The 26849-nt window shown below is 44.8% G+C and overlaps 1 protein-coding gene across 4 annotated transcripts in view; it reads left to right on the plus strand.

Moving 5' to 3' along the window:
- The window catches only part of birc2 (baculoviral IAP repeat containing 2), a 39505-nt gene that overhangs the window by 6182 nt on the left and 6474 nt on the right, over positions 1-26849 (plus strand). For all 4 annotated transcript variants that reach the window (XR_016493157.1, XR_016493158.1, XM_036968048.2 and 1 more), the window contains exons 4-14: positions 6311-6425; positions 8156-8321; positions 8901-9010; positions 11221-11395; positions 14120-14405; positions 14806-14905; positions 16140-16218; positions 22524-22572; positions 23199-23311; positions 24399-24528; positions 26594-26692. Coding sequence is in view for 2 of the 4 variants with exons in the window: in XM_036968048.2 (XP_036823943.1) it covers positions 6311-6425; positions 8156-8321; positions 8901-9010; positions 11221-11395; positions 14120-14405; positions 14806-14905; positions 16140-16218; positions 22524-22572; positions 23199-23311; positions 24399-24528; positions 26594-26692 (1422 nt within the window). In the remaining 2 variants the exon portion in view is untranslated. The remainder of the gene's footprint in view (positions 1-6310; positions 6426-8155; positions 8322-8900; positions 9011-11220; positions 11396-14119; positions 14406-14805; positions 14906-16139; positions 16219-22523; positions 22573-23198; positions 23312-24398; positions 24529-26593; positions 26693-26849) is intronic.

The following is a 26849-nucleotide window of genomic DNA, read 5'->3' on the forward strand; positions in this document are numbered from 1 at the left end:
GTACTTTGTTGAAGCACCTTTGGCAGCGATTACAGCCTCCAGTCTTCTTGGGTATAACTCTACAAGCTTGGCACACCTGTATTTGGGGAGTTTCTCCCATTCTTCTCTGCAGATCCTCTCAAGCTCTGTCACGTTGGATGGGGAGTGTTATTTTCAGGTCTCAGAGATGTTAGATCGGGTTCAAGTCCGGGCTCTGGTTCGGCTTATCAAGGACATTGAGACTTTTCCCGAAGCCACTCCTGTGTTGTCTTGGCAGTGTGCTTAGGGTCCTTGTCCTGTTGGAAGATGAACCTTCACCCCAGTCTGATGTCCTGAGCTCTCTTCCCCTCAAGGATCTCTCTGTACTTTGCTCTGTTCGTCTGTCCCTCGATCATGACTCGTCTCCAAGTCACTGAAAACCATCCCCACAGTATGATGCTGCCACCACCATGCTTCACCGTAGGGAATGGTGCCTGGTTTCCTCCAGACGTGACGCTTGGCATTCAAGCCAAACCATTCGATATTGGTTTCATCAGATTGAATCTTGTTTCTCGTGGTCTGAGAGTCTTTAGGTCCTTTTGGCAAAGTCCCAGCAGGCTGTCATGTGCCTTTTACTGAGGAGTGGCTTCCGTCTGGCCATTCTACCATAAAGACCTGATTGGTCGAGTGCTGCAGAGATGGTTGTCCTTCTGGAAGGTTCTCCTGTCTCCGCAGAGATACTCTGGAGCTCTGTCAGAGTGACCAACGGGGTTCTTGGTCACCTCCCTGACCATGGCCCTTCTCCCTTGATTGCTCAGTTTGGCCGAGCAGCCAGCTCTTGGAAGAATCTTGGTGGTTCCAAACTTCTTCCATTAAATAATGATGGAGGCCACTGTGTTCTTGGACCTTCAATGCTGCCGAAATGTTTTGATACCCTTCCCCAGATCTGTGCCTCAACACAATCCTGTCTCAGAGGAATTCCTTCGTCCTCATGGCTTGGTTTTTGCTCTGACATGAACTGTCAACTGTGGGACCTTAAATAGACAGGTGTGTGCCTTTCCAAATCATGTCCAATCAATTTAATTTACCGTAGGTGGACTCCAATCAAGTTGTAGAAACATCTCAAGGATGATCAATGGAAACAGGATGCACCTGAGCTCAATTTAGATTCTCATAGTAAAGGGTCTGAATAAGGTATTTCTGGTTTTTATTGTTAATAAATGTGCAAAAAAATATTAACCTGCGTCCACTTTGTCATTATGGGGTATTGTGATGTCATTATGGGGTATTGTGTGTAGATTGATGAGGAAAACATTTGAATTGAATACATTTTAGAATAAGGCTGTAACGTAACAACGTGGAAAAAAATCAAGGGGTCTGAATACTTTCCAAATGCACTGTATAGTGTACCACCTGACCTCTATACACTGTATAGTGTACCACCTGACCTCTATACACTGTATAGTGTACCACCTGACCTCTATACACTGTATAGTGTAGGACCTGACCTCTATACACTGTATAGTGTAGGACCTGACCTCTATACACTGTATAGTGTAGGACCTGACCTCTATACACTGTATAGTGTAGGACCTGACCTCTATACACTGTATAGTGTACCACCTGACCTCTATACACTGTATAGTGTACCACCTGACCTCTATACACTGTATAGTGTACCACCTGACCTCTATACACTGTATAGTGTACCACCTGACCTCTATACACTGTATAGTGTACCACCTGACCTCTATACACTGTATAGTGTACCACCTGACCTCTATACACTGTATAGTGTACCACCTGACCTCTATACACTGTATAGTGTACCACCTGACCTCTATACACTGTATAGTGTACCACCTGACCTCTAATGTTATTATACACTGTATAGTGTACCACACACTGTACACACACTCACCTTACAGACACGCTGTACACACACTCACCTTACAGACACGCTGTACACACACACCTTACAGACACGCTGTACACACACTCACCTTACAGACACGCTGTACACACGCTCACCTTACAGACACGCTGTACACACGCTCACCTTACAGACACGCTGTACACACGCTCACCTTACAGACACGCTGTACACACGCTCACCTTACAGACACGCTGTACACACGCTCACCTTACAGACACGCTGTACACACGCTCACCTTACAGACACGCTGTACACACGCTCACCTTACAGACACGCTGTACACACGCTCACCTTACAGACACGCTGTACACACACTCACCTTACAGACACGCTGTACACACTCACCTTACAGACACGCTGTACACACTCACCTTACAGACACGCTGTACACACGCTCACCTTACAGACACGCTGTACACACACTCACCTTACAGACACGCTGTACACACACTCACCTTACAGACACGCTGTACACGCTCACCTTACAGACACGCTGTACACACGCTCACCTTACAGACACGCTGTACACGCTCACCTTACAGACACGCTGTACACACGCTCACCTTACAGACACGCTGTACACACGCTCACCTTACAGACACGCTGTACACACACTCACCTTAGACACGCTGTACACACGCTCACCTTACAGACACGCTGTACACACACACCTTACAGACACGCTGTACACACGCTCACCTTACAGACACGCTGTACACACGCTCACCTTACAGACACGCTGTACACACGCTCACCTTACAGACACGCTGTACACACGCTCACCTTACAGACACGCTGTACACACGCTCACCTTACAGACACGCTGTACACACGCTCACCTTACAGACACGCTGTACACACGCTCACCTTACAGACACGCTGTACACACGCTCACCTTACAGACACGCTGTACACACGCTCACCTTACAGACACGCTGTACACACACTCACCTTACAGACACGCTGTACACACGCTCACCTTACAGACACGCTGTACACACGCTCACCTTACAGACACGCTGTACACACTCACCTTACAGACACGCTGTACACACGCTCACCTTACAGACACGCTGTACACACGCTCACCTTACAGACACGCTGTACACACGCTCACCTTACAGACACGCTGTACACACGCTCACCTTACAGACACGCTGTACACACGCTCACCTTACAGACACGCTGTACACACGCTCACCTTACAGACACGCTGTACACACGCTCACCTTACAGACACGCTGTACACACGCTCACCTTACAGACACGCTGTACACACGCTCACCTTACAGACACGCTGTACACACGCTCACCTTACAGACACGCTGTACACACGCTCACCTTACAGACACGCTGTACACACGCTCACCTTACAGACACGCTGTACACACGCTCACCTTACAGACACGCTGTACACACGCTCACCTTACAGACACGCTGTACACACGCTCACCTTACAGACACGCTGTACACACGCTCACCTTACAGACACGCTGTACACACGCTCACCTTACAGACACGCTGTACACACGCTCACCTTACAGACACGCTGTACACACGCTCACCTTACAGACACGCTGTACACACGCTCACCTTACAGACACGCTGTACACACGCTCACCTTACAGACACGCTGTACACACGCTCACCTTACAGACACGCTGTACACACGCTCACCTTACAGACACGCTGTACACACGCTCACCTTACAGACACGCTGTACACACGCTCACCTTACAGACACGCTGTACACACGCTCACCTTACAGACACGCTGTACACACGCTCACCTTACAGACACGCTGTACACACGCTCACCTTACAGACACGCTGTACACACGCTCACCTTACAGACACGCTGTACACACGCTCACCTTACAGACACGCTGTACACACGCTCACCTTACAGACACGCTGTACACACGCTCACCTTACAGACACGCTGTACACACGCTCACCTTACAGACACGCTGTACACACGCTCACCTTACAGACACGCTGTACACACGCTCACCTTACAGACACGCTGTACACACGCTCACCTTACAGACACGCTGTACACACGCTCACCTTACAGACACGCTGTACACACGCTCACCTTACAGACACGCTGTACACACGCTCACCTTACAGACACGCTGTACACACGCTCACCTTACAGACACGCTGTACACACGCTCACCTTACAGACACGCTGTACACACGCTCACCTTACAGACACGCTGTACACACGCTCACCTTACAGACACGCTGTACACACGCTCACCTTACAGACACGCTGTACACACGCTCACCTTACAGACACGCTGTACACACGCTCACCTTACAGACACGCTGTACACACGCTCACCTTACAGACACGCTGTACACACGCTCACCTTACAGACACGCTGTACACACGCTCACCTTACAGACACGCTGTACACACGCTCACCTTACAGACACGCTGTACACACGCTCACCTTACAGACACGCTGTACACACGCTCACCTTACAGACACGCTGTACACACGCTCACCTTACAGACACGCTGTACACACGCTCACCTTACAGACACGCTGTACACACGCTCACCTTACAGACACGCTGTACACACGCTCACCTTACAGACACGCTGTACACACGCTCACCTTACAGACACGCTGTACACACGCTCACCTTACAGACACGCTGTACACACGCTCACCTTACAGACACGCTGTACACACGCTCACCTTACAGACACGCTGTACACGCTCACCTTACAGACACGCTGTACACACGCTCACCTTAGACACGCTGTACACACGCTCACCTTACAGACACGCTGTACACACGCTCACCTTACAGACACGCTGTACACACGCTCACCTTACAGACACGCTGTACACACGCTCACCTTACAGACACGCTGTACACACGCTCACCTTACAGACACGCTGTACACACGCTCACCTTACAGACACGCTGTACACACGCTCACCTTACAGACACGCTGTACACACGCTCACCTTACAGACACGCTGTACACACGCTCACCTTACAGACACGCTGTACACACGCTCACCTTACAGACACGCTGTACACACGCTCACCTTACAGACACGCTGTACACACGCTCACCTTACAGACACGCTGTACACACGCTCACCTTACAGACACGCTGTACACACGCTCACCTTACAGACACGCTGTACACACGCTCACCTTACAGACACGCTGTACACACGCTCACCTTACAGACACGCTGTACACACGCTCACCTTACAGACACGCTGTACACACGCTCACCTTACAGACACGCTGTACACACGCTCACCTTACAGACACGCTGTACACACGCTCACCTTACAGACACGCTGTACACACGCTCACCTTACAGACACGCTGTACACACGCTCACCTTACAGACACGCTGTACACACGCTCACCTTACAGACACGCTGTACACACGCTCACCTTACAGACACGCTGTACACGCTCACCTTACAGACACGCTGTACACGCGCTCACCTTACAGACACGCTGTACACGCTCACCTTACAGACACGCTGTACACACGCTCACCTTAGACACGCTGTACACACGCTCACCTTACAGACACGCTGTACACACGCTCACCTTACAGACACGCTGTACACACGCTCACCTTACAGACACGCTGTACACACGCTCACCTTACAGACACGCTGTACACACGCTCACCTTACAGACACGCTGTACACACGCTCACCTTACAGACACGCTGTACACACGCTCACCTTACAGACACGCTGTACACACGCTCACCTTACAGACACGCTGTACACACGCTCACCTTACAGACACGCTGTACACACGCTCACCTTACAGACACGCTGTACACACGCTCACCTTACAGACACGCTGTACACACGCTCACCTTACAGACACGCTGTACACACGCTCACCTTACAGACACGCTGTACACACGCTCACCTTACAGACACGCTGTACACACGCTCACCTTACAGACACGCTGTACACACGCTCACCTTACAGACACGCTGTACACACGCTCACCTTACAGACACGCTGTACACACGCTCACCTTACAGACACGCTGTACACACGCTCACCTTACAGACACGCTGTACACACGCTCACCTTACAGACACGCTGTACACACGCTCACCTTACAGACACGCTGTACACACGCTCACCTTACAGACACGCTGTACACACGCTCACCTTACAGACACGCTGTACACACGCTCACCTTACAGACACGCTGTACACACGCTCACCTTACAGACACGCTGTACACACGCTCACCTTACAGACACGCTGTACACACGCTCACCTTACAGACACGCTGTACACACGCTCACCTTACAGACACGCTGTACACACGCTCACCTTACAGACACGCTGTACACACGCTCACCTTACAAAGTTGTGATGATTATTTTCTCCTCAGAGCTGTTCCGCATCTCGACCTTTGCCCTCTTCCCGACTGCAGCGGTAACAGAGCGCACCCTGGCCAGGGCAGGATGGTTCTATACTGGTGTTGGAGACAGGGTGCAGTGTTTCAGGTGGGTGTTGGTTCTATACTGGTGTTGGAGACAGGGTGCAGTGTTTCAGGTGGGTGTTGGTTCTATACTGGTGTTGGAGACAGGGTGCAGTGTTTCAGGTGGGTGATGGTTCTATACTGGTGTTGGAGACAGGGTGCAGTGTTTCAGGTGGGTGGTGGTTCTATACTGGTGTTGGAGACAGGGTGCAGTGTTTCAGGTGGGTGATGGTTCTATACTGGTGTTGGAGACAGGGTGCAGTGTTTCAGGTGGGTGATGGTTCTATACTGGTGTTGGAGACAGGGTGCAGTGTTTCAGGTGGGTGGTGGTTCTATACTGGTGTTGGTTCTATACTGGTGTTGGAGACAGGGTGCAGTGTTTCAGGTGGGTGTTGGTTCTATACTGGTGTTGGAGACAGGGTGCAGTGTTTCAGGTGGGTGTTGGTTCTATACTGGTGTTGGAGACAGGGTGCAGTGTTTCAGGTGGGTGATGGTTCTATACTGGTGTTGGAGACAGGGTGCAGTGTTTCTAATTGATATGTTGTTGCTCCAGGTGTAACGTGACATCTAATTGATATGTTGCTGCTCCAGGTGTAACGTGACATCTAATTGATATGTTGCTGCTCCAGGTGTAACGTGACATCTAATTGATATGTTGCTGCTCCAGGTGTAACGTGACATCTAATTGATATGTTGCTGCTCCAGGTGTAACGTGACATCTAATTGATATGTTGCTGCTCCAGGTGTAACGTGACATCTAATTGATATGTTGCTGCTCCAGGTGTAACGTGACATCTAATTGATATGTTCCTGCTCCAGGTGTAACGTGACATCTAATTGATATGTTGCTGCTCCAGGTGTAACGTGACATCTAATTGATATGTTGCTGCAGGTGTAACGTGACATCTAATTGATATGTTCCTGCTCCAGGTGTAACGTGACATCTAATTGATATGTTGCTGCTCCAGGTGTAACGTGACATCTAATTGATATGTTGCTGCTCCAGGTGTAACGTGACATCTAATTGATATGTTGCTGCTCCAGGTGTAACGTGACATCTAATTGATATGTTCCTGCTCCAGGTGTAACGTGACATCTAATTGATATGTTGCTGCTCCAGGTGTAACGTGACATCTAATTGATATGTTCCTGCTCCAGGTGTAACGTGACATCTAATTGATATGTTGCTGCTCCAGGTGTAACGTGACATCTAATTGATATGTTGCTGCTCCAGGTGTAACGTGACATCTAATTGATATGTTGCTGCTCCAGGTGTAACGTGACATCTAATTGATATGTTGCTGCTCCAGGTGTAACATGACATCTAATTGATATGTTCCTGCTCCAGGTGTAACGTGACATCTAATTGATATGTTGCTGCTCCAGGTGTAACGTGACATCTAATTGATATGTTGCTGCTCCAGGTGTAACGTGACATCTAATTGATATGTTGCTGCTCCAGGTGTAACGTGACATCTAATTGATATGTTGCTGCTCCAGGTGTAACGTGACATCTAATTGATATGTTCCTGCTCCAGGTGTAACGTGACATCTAATTGATATGTTGCTGCTCCAGGTGTAACGTGACATCTAATTGATATGTTGCTGCTCCAGGTGTAACGTGACATCTAATTGATATGTTGCTGCTCCAGGTGTAACGTGACATCTAATTGATATGTTGCTGCTCCAGGTGTAACGTGATATGTTCCTGCTCCAGGTGTAATGTGACATCTAATTGATATGTTGCTGCTCCAGGTGTAACGTGACGACGGAGGGATGGCAGACAGGTGACTGTCCTACCGAGAGACACAGACAGATGTCTCCTTCTTGCGCCTTCATCCAGAGTCTACCCTCTACTGCCAACCTCCTCTCCTCTTCTTACAGCGCCTTCTCTCCGCTATGCAACACGCACGTCATACCGGTGAGATCCTTGTGGTGATGATGGGGGTGATGGTGGTGGGGGTTATAATGATCCTTGTGGTGATGATGGGGGTGATGGTGGTGGGGGTTATAATGATCCTTGTGGTGATGATGGGGGTGGGGGTTATAATGATCCTTGTGGTGATGATGGTGGGGGTTATAATGATCCTTGTGGTGATGATGATGGTTTTTGTGGTGGTGGGGGTTATGGTGGTGGTGGTGGTGATGGTGGGGGTTATAATGATCGTTGGGGTGATGGTGGTGGGGGTTATAATGATCCTTGTGGTGATGATGATGGTTTGTGGTGGTGGGGGTTATAAGGATCCTTGTGGTGATAGTGGTGGGGGTTATAATGATTGTTGTGGTGGTGGGGGTTATAATGATCGTTGTGGTGGTGGGGGTTATAATGATCCTTGTGGTGGTGATGGGGGTTATAATGATCGTTGTGGTGATGGTGGGGGTTATAATGATCGTTGTGGTGGTGGTGATGGTGGGAGTTATAATGATCGTGGGGGTTATAATGAGCGTTGTGGTGATGATGGTGGGGGTGATGTCTAATAACGTGTGTTATCTCTCCTAGGTGTCAGGACCTGGCCCAGCACCCCTCCCCGTCTCTGCCCCGGTGTCCTGTGAACAGCCCAGTGTCTCACCCCCCTCTGGCCCACTGAGCTCCCGAGAAGTAGAGGACATGTAAGGCTCCTATTGGCTGTTTCTACGCTCCTATTGGCTGTTTCTACGCTCCTATTGGCTGGCTGCAAACATTTATTTAAACATTTTTTTGTCAAATGTTCTCTGAAACCTTTCTGTAGATGTTACAAGAGAAATATTAAATAACTACTTTAATACATGAGACTAATAACTAGGGATGCGACAAATTAACAATTTTTCATAACTTTTAAGCCAAAACAAATATTTAAACGATAAGCAAAAAATTAGCAATGCAGATTATGGTCGTACCGCTGCTATTGCATGTGACTGCTAGTAGGCAATGAAGTTCTGTGTAGCACATTCATGGTTCTAGACTGGTAGGCTGTATTCGTGGTTCTAGACTGGTAAGCTGTATTCGTGGTTCTAGACTGGTAAGCTGTATTCGTGGTTCTAGACTGGTAGGCTGTATTTGTGGTTCTAGACTGGTAGGCTGTATTTGTGGTTCTAGACTGGTAGGCTGTATTTGTGGTTCTAGACTGGTAGGCTGTATTTGTGGTTCTAGACTGGTAGGCTGTATTTGTGGTTCTAGACTGGTAGGCTGTATTCGTGGTTCTAGACTGGTAGGCTGTATTCGTGGTTCTAGACTGGTAGGCTGTATTCGTGGTTCTAGACTGGTAGGCTGTATTCGTGGATCTAGACTGGTAAGCTGTAGTACTGAGATGCAGTGCCTTAGACCACTGCACCACTCGGGAGCCCCGGGTGATGTAGTAACCAAAAAAAGTGTTTAAACAAATCAAAATATATTTGAGGTTCTTCAAAGTAGCCAACCTTTGCCTTGATGACAGCTTTGCATTCTCTCAACCAGCTTCATGAGGTAGTCACCTGGAATGCATTTCAATTAACAGGTGTGCCTTGTTAAATGTTCATTTGTGGAATTTCTTTCCTTCTTAACACGTTTGAGCCAAACGGTGCTGTGATAAGGTAAGGGGGTTATACAGAAAGACCAAGTTCATATTATGGCAAGAACAGCTCAAAATAAGTAAAGAGAAACGACAGTCCATCATTACTTTAAGACATGAAGGTCAGTCAATCTGGAACATTTCAAGAATTTGAAAATTATGAGCTCTAACTCAATAAAATCTTTGAAATTGTTTCATGTTGAATTTATTCTGGTTGAGTATTTTTAACATACATACAGAACTGAAAATGAACCTAACTTTAACGTCTGAAAAATATATATTTTAAACGTAATTTTGCTAACTGGGTAAGGGTTCAGATTTTTGGGAACACACTGAAAAGGAACTGTTTATCAGTCATCGCAGATTTGGATTAAAATGGCATGAGTTGGGTGTTCTGAATGAATGCATCTTAAGGTAAGGGCTGGAATTTGGTCTTGATGCTCGAACAGCAACATGGTGATCTAGATAATTACATTGCAATGCATAGTCGATGCACTACTTGCATGTGCATTGGCCGGGTTTAGATTCAACAGGGCAAACTGTGTTGTGAGAGGCTGGTCTTGGTTGAGGAAATGTAGGTTAGCTAGCAGTGTTTGTGCAGAAACTGACATCTGGCTGCACAGACGTACCTAATCTCGCCAGTTTGACTGTATCATGGTGGAGTAACTAACTAGATGAGCGTTGTATGTATTAGAAATTAGCAGCGTGGCGGTTTCCAAAAGTTTGGTGTTGACAATTAACTTTACTTAGCTAGCTAGCTATGCTTTATGGAAGAATGTACTGTAGCTAGGTAGGATATATTGTCAACATTGAGTTGTGGTTGTCTGAAAAAGGTGGCAAGTGTAATGTTCACTTTCAGAACTCTGTAGTCTCGTTGTTATCCGAGATATTGAGCTATGTTTTTGCAAGAAATTGTATTTTTTTTCCTAATGCTAACGACCAGGTAAGAACTCTGGTATGTGGTTCTCGGTAATGGCCGGATGGCTCATGACGAGGCAGGGAGTGGGTTGTGTATCTCCAATCAAGTTGACTTACAAAGTTTCATTGACATTGGTGCCATTTTGGCTTAGATATGATGGAAGGGAGATTTGGAATTAACATTGAGCATCAATCAATCCCCTACTATTGAAATCTAGAGTTGCGCTTCGCTTTCAGCAACCTACTAAGAAGTGGAATATTTAAAGTGGGGCCCCGTTTTAATAATAATGTAAAAGGAGGACCACGGTGTGTTGTGTTGTTTTACAGGGTCAGCCATAGTTGTACGGCCCACTATATCTGATGATGTGTCTGTAGGTCCCACCAGAGACCCCCTACCTGTCACAACCCCAGTATGAGGAGAGAGCAGGACCGTCTGGACTCCTTCCACTCCTGGATCCTGTCCATCATCACCCCCTCTGAGCTGGCTACGGCTGGCTTCTATTACCTGGGACAGGGAGACCGCGTGGCCTGCTTCACCTGTGGAGGACAGGTACTATACCACTGCTACATTTTACATGTTAGTCTGTTAGCAGTTCCACAGCCACTTAAAGTACTAATTATATAAACTCAGCAACAAAAAAAGAAACGTCCTCTCACTGTCAACTGCGTTTATTTTCAGCAAACTTAACAAGTGTAAATATTTGTATGAACATAAGATTCAATGACTGAGACATAAACTGAACAAGTTCCACAGACATGTGACTATCGGAAATGGAATAATGTGTCCCTGAACAAAGGGGGGGTCAAAATTGGAGGTCGACCGATTAATCGGCATGGCTGATTAATTAGGGCCGATTTCACAACAATCGGTAATTGTTATGATTACATTATAATCCACGCGGAAACTGCGTGGCAGGCTGACCACCTGTTACGCGAGTGCAGCTTCAAAATTACCTTGAGGGTGCAATGAGCCACTAGCTAGCATTAAACTTATAAAGAACAATCAATCTTCACATTATCACTAGTTAACTACACATGGTTGATGATATTACTAGGTTAACTAGCTTGTCCTGCGTTGCATATAATCAATGCGGTGCCTGTTAATTTATCATCGAATCACAGCCTACTCCTACCATTCCAGTAAAATGGAGCTCTATAGGAGAAAGCCCTGCCTCCAGCTGTTTGCTTAGGAATTCTAGGGACAATTAGGAGGCCTTGTGGTCTTGTGACCGTAGCGTACGTGTAGGTATGTACGGCAGGACCAAATCAGAGAGATAGGTAGGAGCAAGCCCATGTAATGCTTTGTAGGTTAGCAGTAAAACCTTGAATCAGCCCTTGCCTTAACAGGAAGCCAGTGTAGGGAGGCTAGCACTGGAGTAATATGATCAAGCTGTTTGGTTCTAGTCAGGATTCTAGCAACCTTTTTTAGCACTAAATGCAGTTTATTTAGTGCTTTATCCGGGTAGCTGGAGAGTAAAGCATTGCAGTAGTCTAATCTAGAAGTGACAAAAGCATGGATACATTTTTCTGCATTGTTTTTAGATTAGTGTAAAAATTTTTTGTTCAACATTACGAAGATGGAATAAAGCTGTCCTTGAAACAGTCTTGATATGTTCGTCAAAAGAGAGATCAGGGTCCAGAGTAACGCCGAGGTCCTTCACAGTTTTATTTGAGACGACTGTACAACCATCAAGATTAATTGTCAGATTCAACAGAAGATCTCTTTGTTTCTATGTACCTAGAACAAGCATCTCTGTTTTGTCCGAGTTTAAAAGCATAACATCCACTTCCTTATGTCTGAAACACAGGCTTCCTGGTTAGGCAATTTTGGGGATTCACCATGTTTCATTGAAATGTGTGTCGCCTGCACAGCAGTGAAAGTTGACATCACCAAGAGGTAGAATATATAGTGAAAACAATAGTGGTCCTAAAACGGAGCCTTGAGGAATATCGAAACGTACCATTGATTTGTCAGAGGACAAACAGAGATGAACTGATGTGTTTCCGACAGAAGATCCAAACCAAGCAAGGACTTGTCCTCATAGACTAATATGGGTTTCCAATCTCTCCAATGTGATGATCGATGGTGTCAAAAGTGGTACTAAGTTCTTGGCGTAAAAGTGCAGACGTAGAGCCTTGGTCTGACACCATTAAAAGTAAATTTACCACCTTTACAAATGCGGCCTCTTGTACTATGATGGTCTAAAACCAGATTGGAGCATTTCGTATGGATTATTTGCCTTCAGGAAGGCAGTGAGTTGCTGTGTAACAGCTTTTTCAAAAACATTTTAAGGGAGATTGCATCTTTGTCATTTAAAATATATATACACAAACATACATACAGTTGAAGTCGGAAGTTTACATACACCTTAGCCAAATACTTTTAAACTCAGTTTTTCACAATTCCTGACAGCTTAATCCTAGTAAAAATTCCCTGTTTTAGGTCAGTTAGGATCACCACTTTATTTTAAGAAAGTGAAATGTCAGAATAATCGTTGAGAGAATGATTTATTTCAGCTTTTATTTCTTTCCCAGTGGGTCAGAAGTTTACATACACTCAATTAGTATTTGGTAGCATTGCCTTTTTAAATTGTTTAACTTGGGTCAAATGTTTCAGGTAGCCTTCCACAAGCTTCCTACAATAAGTTGGGTGAATTTTGGCCCATCCCTCCTGTAGGGGGAGGGTCCCAAAGACCCTCCCCATTATTGATTAAGGGGACCTTAAGATGTTTTGCTGCAGGCCTTATAATAAGACACTTGCTATGTATCTGAAAACTCTCCCACTATACGTTGTACAAGCATCTATATTAGTCATTGTGGTTAAGCTCTGGCTGTTGTGAGAGTGTGATTGCAGGCTGGGTTTGAGTCAGACCGAAACTAGATAAAGAGAAGTAACAACTCTGGTTTTGACATTTTGTTCTTGTGACACAGTGGACAATCCTAATAAATTCACAGAAGCTACTGTACCCGGTTTCTAAATGTTCTGTTAATGTGAATTAGCATATTCTAAATGTTCTGTTAATGTGAATTACCATAATCTAAATGTTCTGTTAATGTGAATTACCATAATGTAAATGTTCTGTAAATGTGATTTATGTCATTCTGAGCACCGTGGGTGGACACCCTAATGCTGGACAAAGTGACCAGGAAGGTTTTCATCTACCCGCCTTTTACGTTTCTCAAAAGGCGGGTAGATGAAAACCTTCCTGGTCACTTTGTCCAGAGAGCGAGAGATATGATTGATTAAATCTTTTTCCTCTCTGTGTGTCTCTAGCTCAGTAACTGGGAGCCAGGAGACCGGGCCGTGTCGGAGCACCAGAGACATTACCCCAACTGTCACTTCGTCAGAGGAGACCGGGCCGACAACGTGTCCATGGCGGGCGGGGCTAGAGGTGTAGGAGTGCCCCCCGGGGCCCCTGTCTCCAGTCCCCCAGGTCTCAGTAACGTGTCTAACCCAGCCATGCAGCAGCGTGAGGAGAGGTTGCTGACCTTCGTCCACTGGCCCTTACGTATCCCCGTGCGCCCTGACCAGCTGGCCAAGGCAGGGTTCTACTACGTCGGTGAGAGAAAGACTCAGCATCTGCATTCCAATATAACATTTAGTTAACATGTAGTTTATACTTTTTTTTGTTTAACAGGTAAGTCATTGGCAAGAAGAATTCCCTGTTAGTATCCCCATAGACACTGTTCCTGTGATCGGAGGAACCTTGGAGCTCCTTCTGTTCCCCTGGGCTTTATCCAAACATTTAGCAGTACCTCCTAATCTGACCCTGTGTGTGTGATGCAGGGCGTGGTGATGGTGTTTGTGTGTGTTGCAGGGCGTAATGATGATGGTGTGTGTGTGTTGCAGGGCGTAATGATGATGATGATGTGTGTGTGTGTGTGTTGCAGGGCATAATGATGGTGTGTGTGTGTGTGTGTGTTGCAGGGCGTAATGATGTGTGTGTGTATGTGTTGCAGGGCGTAATGATGACGTGAAGTGTTTCTGCTGTGACGGGGGTCTGAGGTGCTGGGAGTCAGGTGACGACCCCTGGGTGGAGCACGCCAAATGGTTCCCTAGGTAACCACCCCTTACAGCATTGCCAGATTACATGTGTGTTAGTGACAAGCTGATTGAACAACTGGAAAATAGTACTGGACAGAGCCAGTAGTCAGCTCTCTGAACTGGTCAACTCACTCATCACCTTCAGACTGGATTACTGCAATGTCTGTGTATTAATGTGACTATGGTAACCTGTCAGTAAATGTTACTATGGTAACCTGTCAGTAAAGGTTACTATGGTAACCTGTCAGTAAAGGTTACTATTGTAACCTGTCAGTATATATTACTGTGACTATGGTAACCTGTCAGTATATATTACTGTGACTGTGGTAACCTGTCAGTGTATATATTACTGTGACTATGGTAACCTGTCAGTGTATATTAATGTGACTATGGTAACCTGTCAGTGTATATTAATGTGACTATGGTAACCTGTCAGTAAAGGTTACTATGGTAACCTGTCAGTAAAGGTTACTATTGTAACCTGTCAGTGTATATTAATGTGACTATGGTAACCTGTCAGTGTATATTAATGTGACTATGGTAACCTGTCAGTAAAGGTTACTATGGTAACCTGTCAGTAAAGGTTACTATTGTAACCTGTCAGTATATATTACTGTGACTATGGTAACCTGTCAGTATATATTACTGTGACTGTGGTAACCTGTCAGTGTATATATTACTGTGACTATGGTAACCTGTCAGTGTATATATTAATGTGACTATGGTAACCTGTCAGTGTATATATTACTGTGACTATGGTAACCTGTCAGTGTATATATTACTGTGACTATGGTAACCTGTCAGTATATATTACTGTGACTATGGTAACCTGTCAGTATATATTACTGTGACTGTGGTAACCTGTCAGTGTATATATTACTGTGACTATGGTAACCTGTCAGTATATATTACTGTGACTGTGGTAACCTGTCAGTGTATATATTACTGTGACTATGGTAACCTGTCAGTATATATTACTGTGACTGTGGTAACCTGTCAGTGTATATATTACTGTGACTATGGTAACCTGTCAGTATATATTACTGTGACTGTGGTAACCTGTCAGTGTATATATTACTGTGACTATGGTAACCTGTCAGTGTATATATTACTGTGACTATGGTAACCTGTCAGTATATATTACTGTGACTGTGGTAACCTGTCAGTGTATATATTACTGTGACTATGGTAACCTGTCAGTATATATTAATGTGACTATGGTAACCTGTCAGTATATGTTAACCTCTAGGTGTCAGTATCTGCTCCAGGAGAAAGGTCAGGAGTTTGTCCATCAGATCCAGGCTCGCTTCCCTCGGCTCTTTGAACAGGTAACACCTGCTTCTGTCTATACACCGTATTCACACCTAACATCAATGACCTGTCTATACACCGTATTCACACCCTAACATCAATGACCTGTTTATACACCGTATTCACACCCTAACATCAATGACCTGTCTATACACCGTATTCACACCCTAACATCAATGACCTGTCTATACACCGTATTCACACCCTAACATCAATGACCTGTTTATACACCGTATTCACACCCTAACATCAATGACCTGTCTATACACCGTATTCACACCCTAACATCAATGACCTGTCTATACACTGTATTCACACCCTAACATCAATGACCTGTCTATACACCGTATTCACACCCTAACATCAATGACCTGTCTATACACCGTATTCACACCCTAACATCAATGACCTGTCTATACACCGTATTCACACCCTAACATCAATGACCTGTCTATACACCGTATTCACACCCTAACATCAATGACCTGTCTATACACTGTATTCACACCCTAACATCAATGACCTGTCTATACACCGTATTCACACCCTAACATCAATGACCTGTCTATACACCGTATTCACACCTAACATCAATGACCTGTCTATACACCGTATTCACACCCTAACATCAATGACCTGTCTATACACCGTATTCACACCTAACATCAATGACCTGTTTATACACCGTATTCACACCCTAACATCAATGACCTGTCTATACACCGTATTCACACCTAACATCAATGACCTGTCTATACACCGTATTCACACCCTAACATCAATGACCTGTTTATACACCATATTCACACCCTAACATCAATGACCTGTCTATACACCGTATTCACACCTAACATCAATGACCTGTCTATACACCGTATTCACACCCTAACATCAATGACCTGTCTATACACCGTATTCACACCCTAACATCAATGACCTGTTTATACACCGTATTCACACCCTAACATCAATGACCTGTCTATACACCGTATTCACACCCTAACATCAATGACCTGTCTATACACCGTATTCACACCCTAACATCAATGACCTGTCTATACACCGTATTCACACCCTAACATCAATGACCTGTTTATACACCGTATTCACACCCTAACATCAATGACCTGTCTATACACCGTATTCACACCCTAACATCAATGACCTGTCTATACACCGTATTCACACCTAACATCAATGACCTGTCTATACACCGTATTCACACCCTAACATCAATGACCTGTCTATACACCGTATTCACACCCTAACATCAATGACCTGTCTATACACCGTATTCACACCCTAACATCAATGACCTGTTTATACACCGTATTCACACCTAACATCAATGACCTGTTTATACACCGTATTCACACCCTAACATCAATGACCTGTTTATACACCGTATTCACACCTAACATCAATGACCTGTCTATACACCGTATTCACACCCTAACATCAATGACCTGTCTATACACCGTATTCACACCTAACATCAATGACCTGTTTATACACCGTATTCACACCCTAACATCAATGACCTGTTTATACACCGTATTCACACCTAACATCAATGACCTGTCTATACACCGTATTCACACCCTAACATCAATGACCTGTCTATACACCGTATTCACACCCTAACATCAATGACCTGTTTATACACCGTATTCACACCTAACATCAATGACCTGTCTATACACCGTATTCACACCCTAACATCAATGACCTGTCTATACACCGTATTCACACCCTAACATCAATGACCTGTCTATACACCGTATTCACACCTAACATCAATGACCTGTCTATACACCGTATTCACACCCTAACATCAATGACCTGTCTATACACCGTATTCACACCTAACATCAATGACCTGTCTATACACCGTATTCACACCCTAACATCAATGACCTGTCTATACACCGTATTCACACCCTAACATCAATGACCTGTTTATACACCGTATTCACACCCTAACATCAATGACCTGTCTATACACCGTATTCACACCCTAACATCAATGACCTGTCTATACACCGTATTCACACCCTAACATCAATGACCTGTTTATACACCGTATTCACACCCTAACATCAATGACCTGTTTATACACCGTATTCACACCCTAACATCAATGACCTGTCTATACACCGTATTCACACCCTAACATCAATGACCTCTTTATACACCGTATTCACACCCTAACATCAATGACCTCTTTATACACCGTATTCACACCCTAACATCAATGACCTCTTTATACACCGTATTCACACCCTAACATCAATGACCTGTCTATACACCGTATTCACACCCTAACATCAATGACCTGTCTATACACCGTATTCACACCCTAACATCAATGACATGTCTATACACCGCATTCACACCTAACATCAATGACCTGTTTATACACCGTATTCACACCCTAACATCAATGACCTGTCTATACACCGTATTCACACCCTAACATCAATGACCTGTCTATACACCGTATTCACACCCTAACATCAATTACCTCTTTATACACCGTATTCACACCCTAACATCAATGACCTGTCTATACACCGTATTCACACCCTAACATCAATGACCTGTCTATACACCGTATTCACACCCTAACATCAATGACCTGTCTATACACCGTATTCACACCCTAACATCAATGACCTGTCTATACACCGTATTCACACCTAACATCAATGACCTGTCTATACACCGTATTCACACCCTAACATCAATGACCTGTTTATACACCGTATTCACACCTAACATCAATGACCTGTTTATACACCGTATTCACACCCTAACATCAATGACCTGTCTATACACCGTATTCACACCCTAACATCAATGACCTGTCTATACACCGTATTCACACCTAACATCAATGACCTGTCTATACACCGTATTCACACCCTAACATCAATGACCTGTTTATACACCGTATTCACACCCTAACATCAATGACCTGTTTATACACCGTATTCACACCTAACATCAATGACCTGTCTATACACCGTATTCACACCTAACATCAATGACCTGTTTATACACCGTATTCACACCCTAACATCAATGACCTGTCTATACACCGTATTCACACCTAACATCAATGACCTGTTTATACACCGTATTCACACCCTAACATCAATGACCTGTCTATACACCGTATTCACACCTAACATCAATGACCTGTTTATACACCGTATTCACACCCTAACATCAATGACCTGTCTATACACCGTATTCACACCCAACATCAATGACCTGTTTATACACCGTATTCACACCCTAACATCAATGACCTGTTTATACACCGTATTCACACCTAACATCAATGACCTGTTTATACACCGTATTCACACCCTAACATCAATGACCTGTTTATACACCGTATTCACACCCTAACATCAATGACCTGTCTATACACCGTATTCACACCCTAACATCAATGACCTGTCTATACACCGTATTCACACCCTAACATCAATGACCTGTTTATACACCGTATTCACACCTAACATCAATGACCTCTTTATACACCGTATTCACACCCTAACATCAATGACCTGTCTATACACCGTATTCACACCTAACATCAATGACCTGTCTATACACCGTATTCACACCCTAACATCAATGACCTCTTTATACACCGTATTCACACCCTAACATCAATGACCTCTTTATACACCGTATTCACACCCTAACATCAATGACCTCTTTATACACCGTATTCACACCCTAACATCAATGACCTGTCTATACACCGTATTCACACCCTAACATCAATGACCTGTCTATACACCGTATTCACACCCTAACATCAATGACATGTCTATACACCGCATTCACACCTAACATCAATGACCTGTTTATACACCGTATTCACACCCTAACATCAATGACCTGTCTATACACCGTATTCACACCCTAACATCAATGACCTGTCTATACACCGTATTCACACCCTAACATCAATTACCTCTTTATACACCGTATTCACACCCTAACATCAATGACCTGTCTATACACCGTATTCACACCCTAACATCAATGACCTGTCTATACACCGTATTCACACCCTAACATCAATGACCTGTCTATACACCGTATTCACACCCTAACATCAATGACCTGTCTATACACCGTATTCACACCTAACATCAATGACCTGTCTATACACCGTATTCACACCCTAACATCAATGACCTGTTTATACACCGTATTCACACCTAACATCAATGACCTGTTTATACACCGTATTCACACCCTAACATCAATGACCTGTCTATACACCGTATTCACACCCTAACATCAATGACCTGTCTATACACCGTATTCACACCCTAACATCAATGACCTGTCTATACACCGTATTCACACCCTAACATCAATGACCTGTTTATACACCGTATTCACACCCTAACATCAATGACCTGTTTATACACCGTATTCACACCTAACATCAATGACCTGTCTATACACCGTATTCACACCTAACATCAATGACCTGTTTATACACCGTATTCACACCCTAACATCAATGACCTGTCTATACACCGTATTCACACCTAACATCAATGACCTGTTTATACACCGTATTCACACCCTAACATCAATGACCTGTCTATACACCGTATTCACACCTAACATCAATGACCTGTTTATACACCGTATTCACACCCTAACATCAATGACCTGTCTATACACCGTATTCACACCCAACATCAATGACCTGTTTATACACCGTATTCACACCCTAACATCAATGACCTGTTTATACACCGTATTCACACCTAACATCAATGACCTGTTTATACACCGTATTCACACCCTAACATCAATGACCTGTTTATACACCGTATTCACACCCTAACATCAATGACCTGTCTATACACCGTATTCACACCCTAACATCAATGACCTGTCTATACACCGTATTCACACCCTAACATCAATGACCTGTCTATACACCGTATTCACACCTAACATCAATGACCTGTTTATACACCGTATTCACACCCTAACATCAATGACCTGTCTATACACCGTATTCACACCTAACATCAATGACCTGTTTATACACCGTATTCACACCTAACATCAATGACCTGTCTATACACCGTATTCACACCTAACATCAATGACCTGTCTATACACCGTATTCACACCCTAACATCAATGACCTGTCTATACACCGTATTCACACCTAACATCAATGACCTGTCTATACACCGTATTCACACCTAACATCAATGACCTGTCTATACACCGTATTCACACCCTAACATCAATGACCTGTTTATACACCGTATTCACACCCTAACATCAATGACCTGTCTATACACCGTATTCACACCCTAACATCAATGACCTGTTTATACACCGTATTCACACCCTAACATCAATGACCTGTCTATACACCGTATTCACACCCTAACATCAATGACCTGTCTATACACCGTATTCACACCCTAACATCAATGACCTGTCTATACACCGTATTCACACCTAACATCAATGACCTGTTTATACACCGTATTCACACCCTAACATCAATGACCTGTCTATACACCGTATTCACACCTAACATCAATGACCTGTTTATACACCGTATTCACACCTAACATCAATGACCTGTCTATACACCGTATTCACACCTAACATCAATGACCTGTCTATACACCGTATTCACACCCTAACATCAATGACCTGTCTATACACCGTATTCACACCTAACATCAATGACCTGTCTATACACCGTATTCACACCTAACATCAATGACCTGTCTATACACCGTATTCACACCCTAACATCAATGACCTGTTTATACACCGTATTCACACCCTAACATCAATGACCTGTCTATACACCGTATTCACACCCTAACATCAATGACCTGTTTATACACCGTATTCACACCCTAACATCAATGACCTGTTTATACACCGTATTCACACCCTAACATCAATGACATGTCTATACACCGTATTCACACCCTAACATCAATGACCTGTTTATACACCGTATTCACACCCTAACATCAATGACCTGTTTATACACCGTATTCACACCCTAACATCAATGACCTGTTTATACACCGTATTCACACCCTAACATCAATGACCTGTTTATACACCGTATTCACACCCTAACATCAATGACCTGTTTATACAACCATATATTGATTTGGTGTGTATTGATTAGGTGTCTGGTAGAACATTGTGATGTGAATAAAGATCCATCATCTGACTGATCTGAACATCAGTCGAAACAGGAAGTTAACTCTCCTGGCTCCTCCCCCTACAGCTCCTGACCAATGGGGACAGCATCTCCAGGGAGTTTGTGGACCCACCAAGTGAGTAACAATTAAAGTATTTGGACACTTGGTGTCTTGACAATATATAACAAAACAATTCTAATAATATATTAATTTATTATTGTATTTTTTTTAATATAGTAGCTGCTGTGTGTTTACAGCGAATTAACTGAACACCTGACTTTACCATCTTACTTATAGCAAGTTAACTAAACAGGCAGAAGAATAACTAGGTGTTGTAGGAAAACAGACTAAACTCTGACAACATCCAGAGATGAAGAACACACTGTTGTAGCAACGCTTGACAGTTTCATTCAAATGTGTGAATCGTTCTGCTCAGCGAGGTGAAGAGCGGAAGAATTGCGGGAATTAACCCGAGCCTCGGTTTTATCGCCTGGAGAAAGCAGGGCTTCCAGTACCTTTCATTGGGCTTGTCAGGCGTGATGATTTTAGAGCTCTTCATTATGGGGTGGTCGAGCTCCACTCTCCATAGCTGTGTTGTATCGAGTGACCCACTGAAAGGGAACTACTGGTTTCCATAGCAGCAACCATAACGCTAACAGTTTTTCTCTCTCTCTCTCTCTCTCGCGCCCTCCCTCCCTCTCTCCCGCACCCGCTCTCCCCCTCTCTCTCCCTCTCTCTCTCGCTCACCCCTCCCCCTCTAGTGGTGAACCTGGGTCCAGGTGAGGAGCGGTCGGAAGATGCAGTGATGATGAACACTCCGGTGGTTGTGTCGGCTCTAGAGATGGGATTTGAGCGAGGCCTGGTCAAGCAGACGGTACATAATCTAATTATATTCCATGACGCTGAGTGACAAAAAAAAATGTTCTCCCATACACACAGAAAGCGTATATCTCTCATTCTATGCACAAATTTGTTTACATCCCTGTTAGTGAGCATTTGTCCTTTAACAAAATAATCCAGACAGGTGTGCAGTTTTGTCACACAACACAATGCCACGAAGTCTCAAGTTTTGAGGGAGCGTGCAATTGGCATGCTGACTGCAGGAATGTCCATCAGAGCTGTTGCCAGAGAATTTAATGTTAATTTGACTGATTTCCTCATATGAACTGTAACTCAGTAGAATCATTGAAATTGTTGCATGTTGCGTTTTTATATCATTGTTCAGTGTATATTTCCATTAACCTGTAGTGACAAATCTTCCTAGAAAATATTCCTATTCATGAAAATCACAAGTGAAATATATTGAGACACAGCTTAGCCTTTTGTTAATCACCCTGTCATCTCAGATTTTCAAAATATGCTTTACAGCCAAAGCTAGACAAGCATTTGTGTAAGTTTATCGATAGCCTAGCGTAGCATTATGCCTTGCTAGCAGCAGGCAATCTTGTCACGGAAATCAGAAAAGCAATCAAATTAAATCGTTTACCTTTGATGAACTTCGGATGTTTTCACTCACGAGACTCCCAGGTAGACAGCCAAAGTTCATTTTTTTCCCAAAATATTATTTTTGTAGGCGAAATAGCTCCGTTTGTTCTTCACCTTTGACTGAGAAAACGCCCGGAAATTGCGGTCACCACAACGCCGAAAAATATTCAAAATTAGCTCCATAATATCGAACGTAGCGCTTTCACAACCTGGGGCACTTCCAGATTGGATTTTTCTCAGGCTTTCACCTGCAACATCAGTTCTGTTATACTCACAGACAATATCTTTACAGTTTTGGAAACGTTAGTGTTTTCTATCCAAAGCTGTCAATTATGTGCATATTCTAGCATCTTTTCCTGACAAAATATCCCGTTTAAAACGGGAATGTTTTTTTCCCAAAAATGAAAATACTGCCCCCTAAAATCAAGAGGTTTTAAGCAGAGGGACTCACAGTCTTGTGTGTCTATAATCTACAGGTCCAGAGTAAGATACTGACCATCGGAGAGAACTACAAGACGGTCCAGGAACTGGTCTCAGACCTGCTGTCTGCCGAGGACCAAAAGAGAGAGGAGGAGAAAGAGATGCTGACCGAGGAGATGGCTTCTGGTACGGCTGATGGGAGGGAGGGAGGGGAGATTCTGACCGAGGAGATGGCTTCTGGTACGGCTGATGGGAGGGAGGGAGGGGAGATGCTGACCGAGGAGATAGCTTCTGGTACGGCTGATGGGAGGGAGGGAGGGGAGATGCTGACCGAGGAGATGGCTTCTGGTACGGAGGGAGGGGAGATGCTGACCGAGGAGATGGCTTCTGGTACGGCTGATGGGAGGGAGGGAGGGGAGATTCTGACCGAGGAGATGGCTTGTGGTACGGAGGGAGGGGAGATGCTGACCGAGGAGATGGCTTCTGGTACGGCTGATGGGAGGGAGGGAGGGGAGATGCTGACCGAGGAGATAGCTTCTGGTACGGCTGATGGGAGGGAGGGAGGGGAGATGCTGACCGAGGAGATGGCTTCTGGTACGGAGGGAGGGGAGATGCTGACCGAGGAGATGGCTTCTGGTACGGCTGATGGGAGGGAGGGAGGGGAGATTCTGACCGAGGAGATGGCTTGTGGTACGGAGGGAGGGGAGATGCTGACCGAGGAGATGGCTTCTGGTACGGCTGATGGGAGGGAGGGAGGGGAGATTCTGACCGAGGAGATGGCTTGTGGTACGGAGGGAGGGGAGATGCTGACCGAGGAGATGGCTTCTGGTACGGCTGATGGGAGGGAGGGGAGATGCTGACCGAGGAGATGGCTTGGGAGGGAGGTAGAGGAGGGGAGATGCTGACCGAGGAGATGGCTTCTGGTACAGCAGACGTCTGTTTCTAGGGTTCAAATCAAATTGTATTAGTCATATGCTTACACAGCGGGTGGATACCAAGAGCTGAATAAATACACAACGAGTAACGATAACTTGGCTCTATATACACACGGAGTACCAAGTCAACGTGCAGGGGTAGGAGGTATGTACAGTACCGGTCAAAAGTTTGGTGTCACTTAGAAGTTCCCTGTTTTTGGTCCATTAAAATATCATCATTCAGAAATACAGTGTAGACATTGTTAATGTTGTAAATGACTATTGTAGCTGGAAATATCTACATAGGTGTACAGAGGCCCATTATCAGCAACCATCACTCCTGTGTTCCAATGGCACGTTGTGTTAGCTAATATAAAGTTTATCATTTCATCATTTTAAAAGGCTAATTCATCATTAGAAAACCCTTTTGCAATCATTTTAGCACAGCTGGAAACTGTTGTGCTGATTAAAGAAGCAATAAAACTGGCCTTTAGACTAGTTGAGAATCTGGAGCATCAGCATTTGTGGGTTCGATTACAGGCTCAAAATGTCCAGAAACAAAGACCTTTCTTCTATTCTAGTTCTGAGACATGAAGGCTATTCCATGCGAGAAATTGCCAAGAAATTGCCGATCCGATAAAATGCTGTGTACTACTCCCTTCACAGAAGAGCGTAAACTGACTCTAACCAGAATAGAAAGAGGAGTGGGAGGCCCCGGTGCACAACTGAGCAAGAGGACAAGTACATTAGAGTGTCTAGTTTGAGAAACAGACGCTTCACAAGTCCTCAACTGGCAGCTTCATTAAATAGGACCCGCAAAACGGGTTTTCCTTTGCCCATCTTAATCTTTTCTTTTTATTGGCCAGTCTGAGATGTGGCTTTGTCTTGACAACTCTGCCTAGAAGGCCGGCTTCCCGGAGTCGCCTCTTCACTGTTGACGTTGAGACTGGTGTTTTGCGGGTACTATTTAATGAAGCTGCCGGTTGACGACTTGTGAGGTGTCTGTTTCTCAAACTAGACACTAATGTACTTGTCCTCTTGCTCTCCGTTTCCTGTAGTCCACGATCAGCTCCTTTGTCTTGCTGACGTTGAGGGAGAAGTTGTTGTCCTCTGGCTTGGCCCAGTTAATAAGCTTCTGGTGCCAGACTCCAACTGAATCGAATGCCAACGCTCTCTCCCTCTCCCAACGCCCTCTCCCAACGCCCTCTCCCAACGCCCTCTCCCAACGCCCTCTCCCAACGCTCTCTCCCAACGCTCTCTCCCAACGCTCTCTCCCAACGCTCTCTCCCTCTCCCAACGCTCTCTCCCTCTCCCAACGCTCTCTCTCTTCTCTCCAGATGGTAATTCGTTCTTGAAGAGACACCAGGCAGCGTTGGTCCTGCGCCTGAAGAGTGTTGAGTCTGTCCTGGAGCACCTCCGAGAGCAGAATGTCATCAGTACGTCTATACTACTAATATATTACTACAGTACTAATGAATATTATATTATTATTTATGTTGTGAAGAGTGTTGAGTCTGTCTTGGACCTCCTCAGAGAACAGAACGTCATCAGTACGTCTATACTACTAATATATTACTACAGTACTAATGAATA

Source organism: Oncorhynchus mykiss, chromosome 29 (assembly GCF_057628025.1).
Source record: "Oncorhynchus mykiss isolate SJ-2025 chromosome 29, ASM5762802v1, whole genome shotgun sequence".
NCBI lineage: Eukaryota > Metazoa > Chordata > Actinopteri > Salmoniformes > Salmonidae > Oncorhynchus > Oncorhynchus mykiss.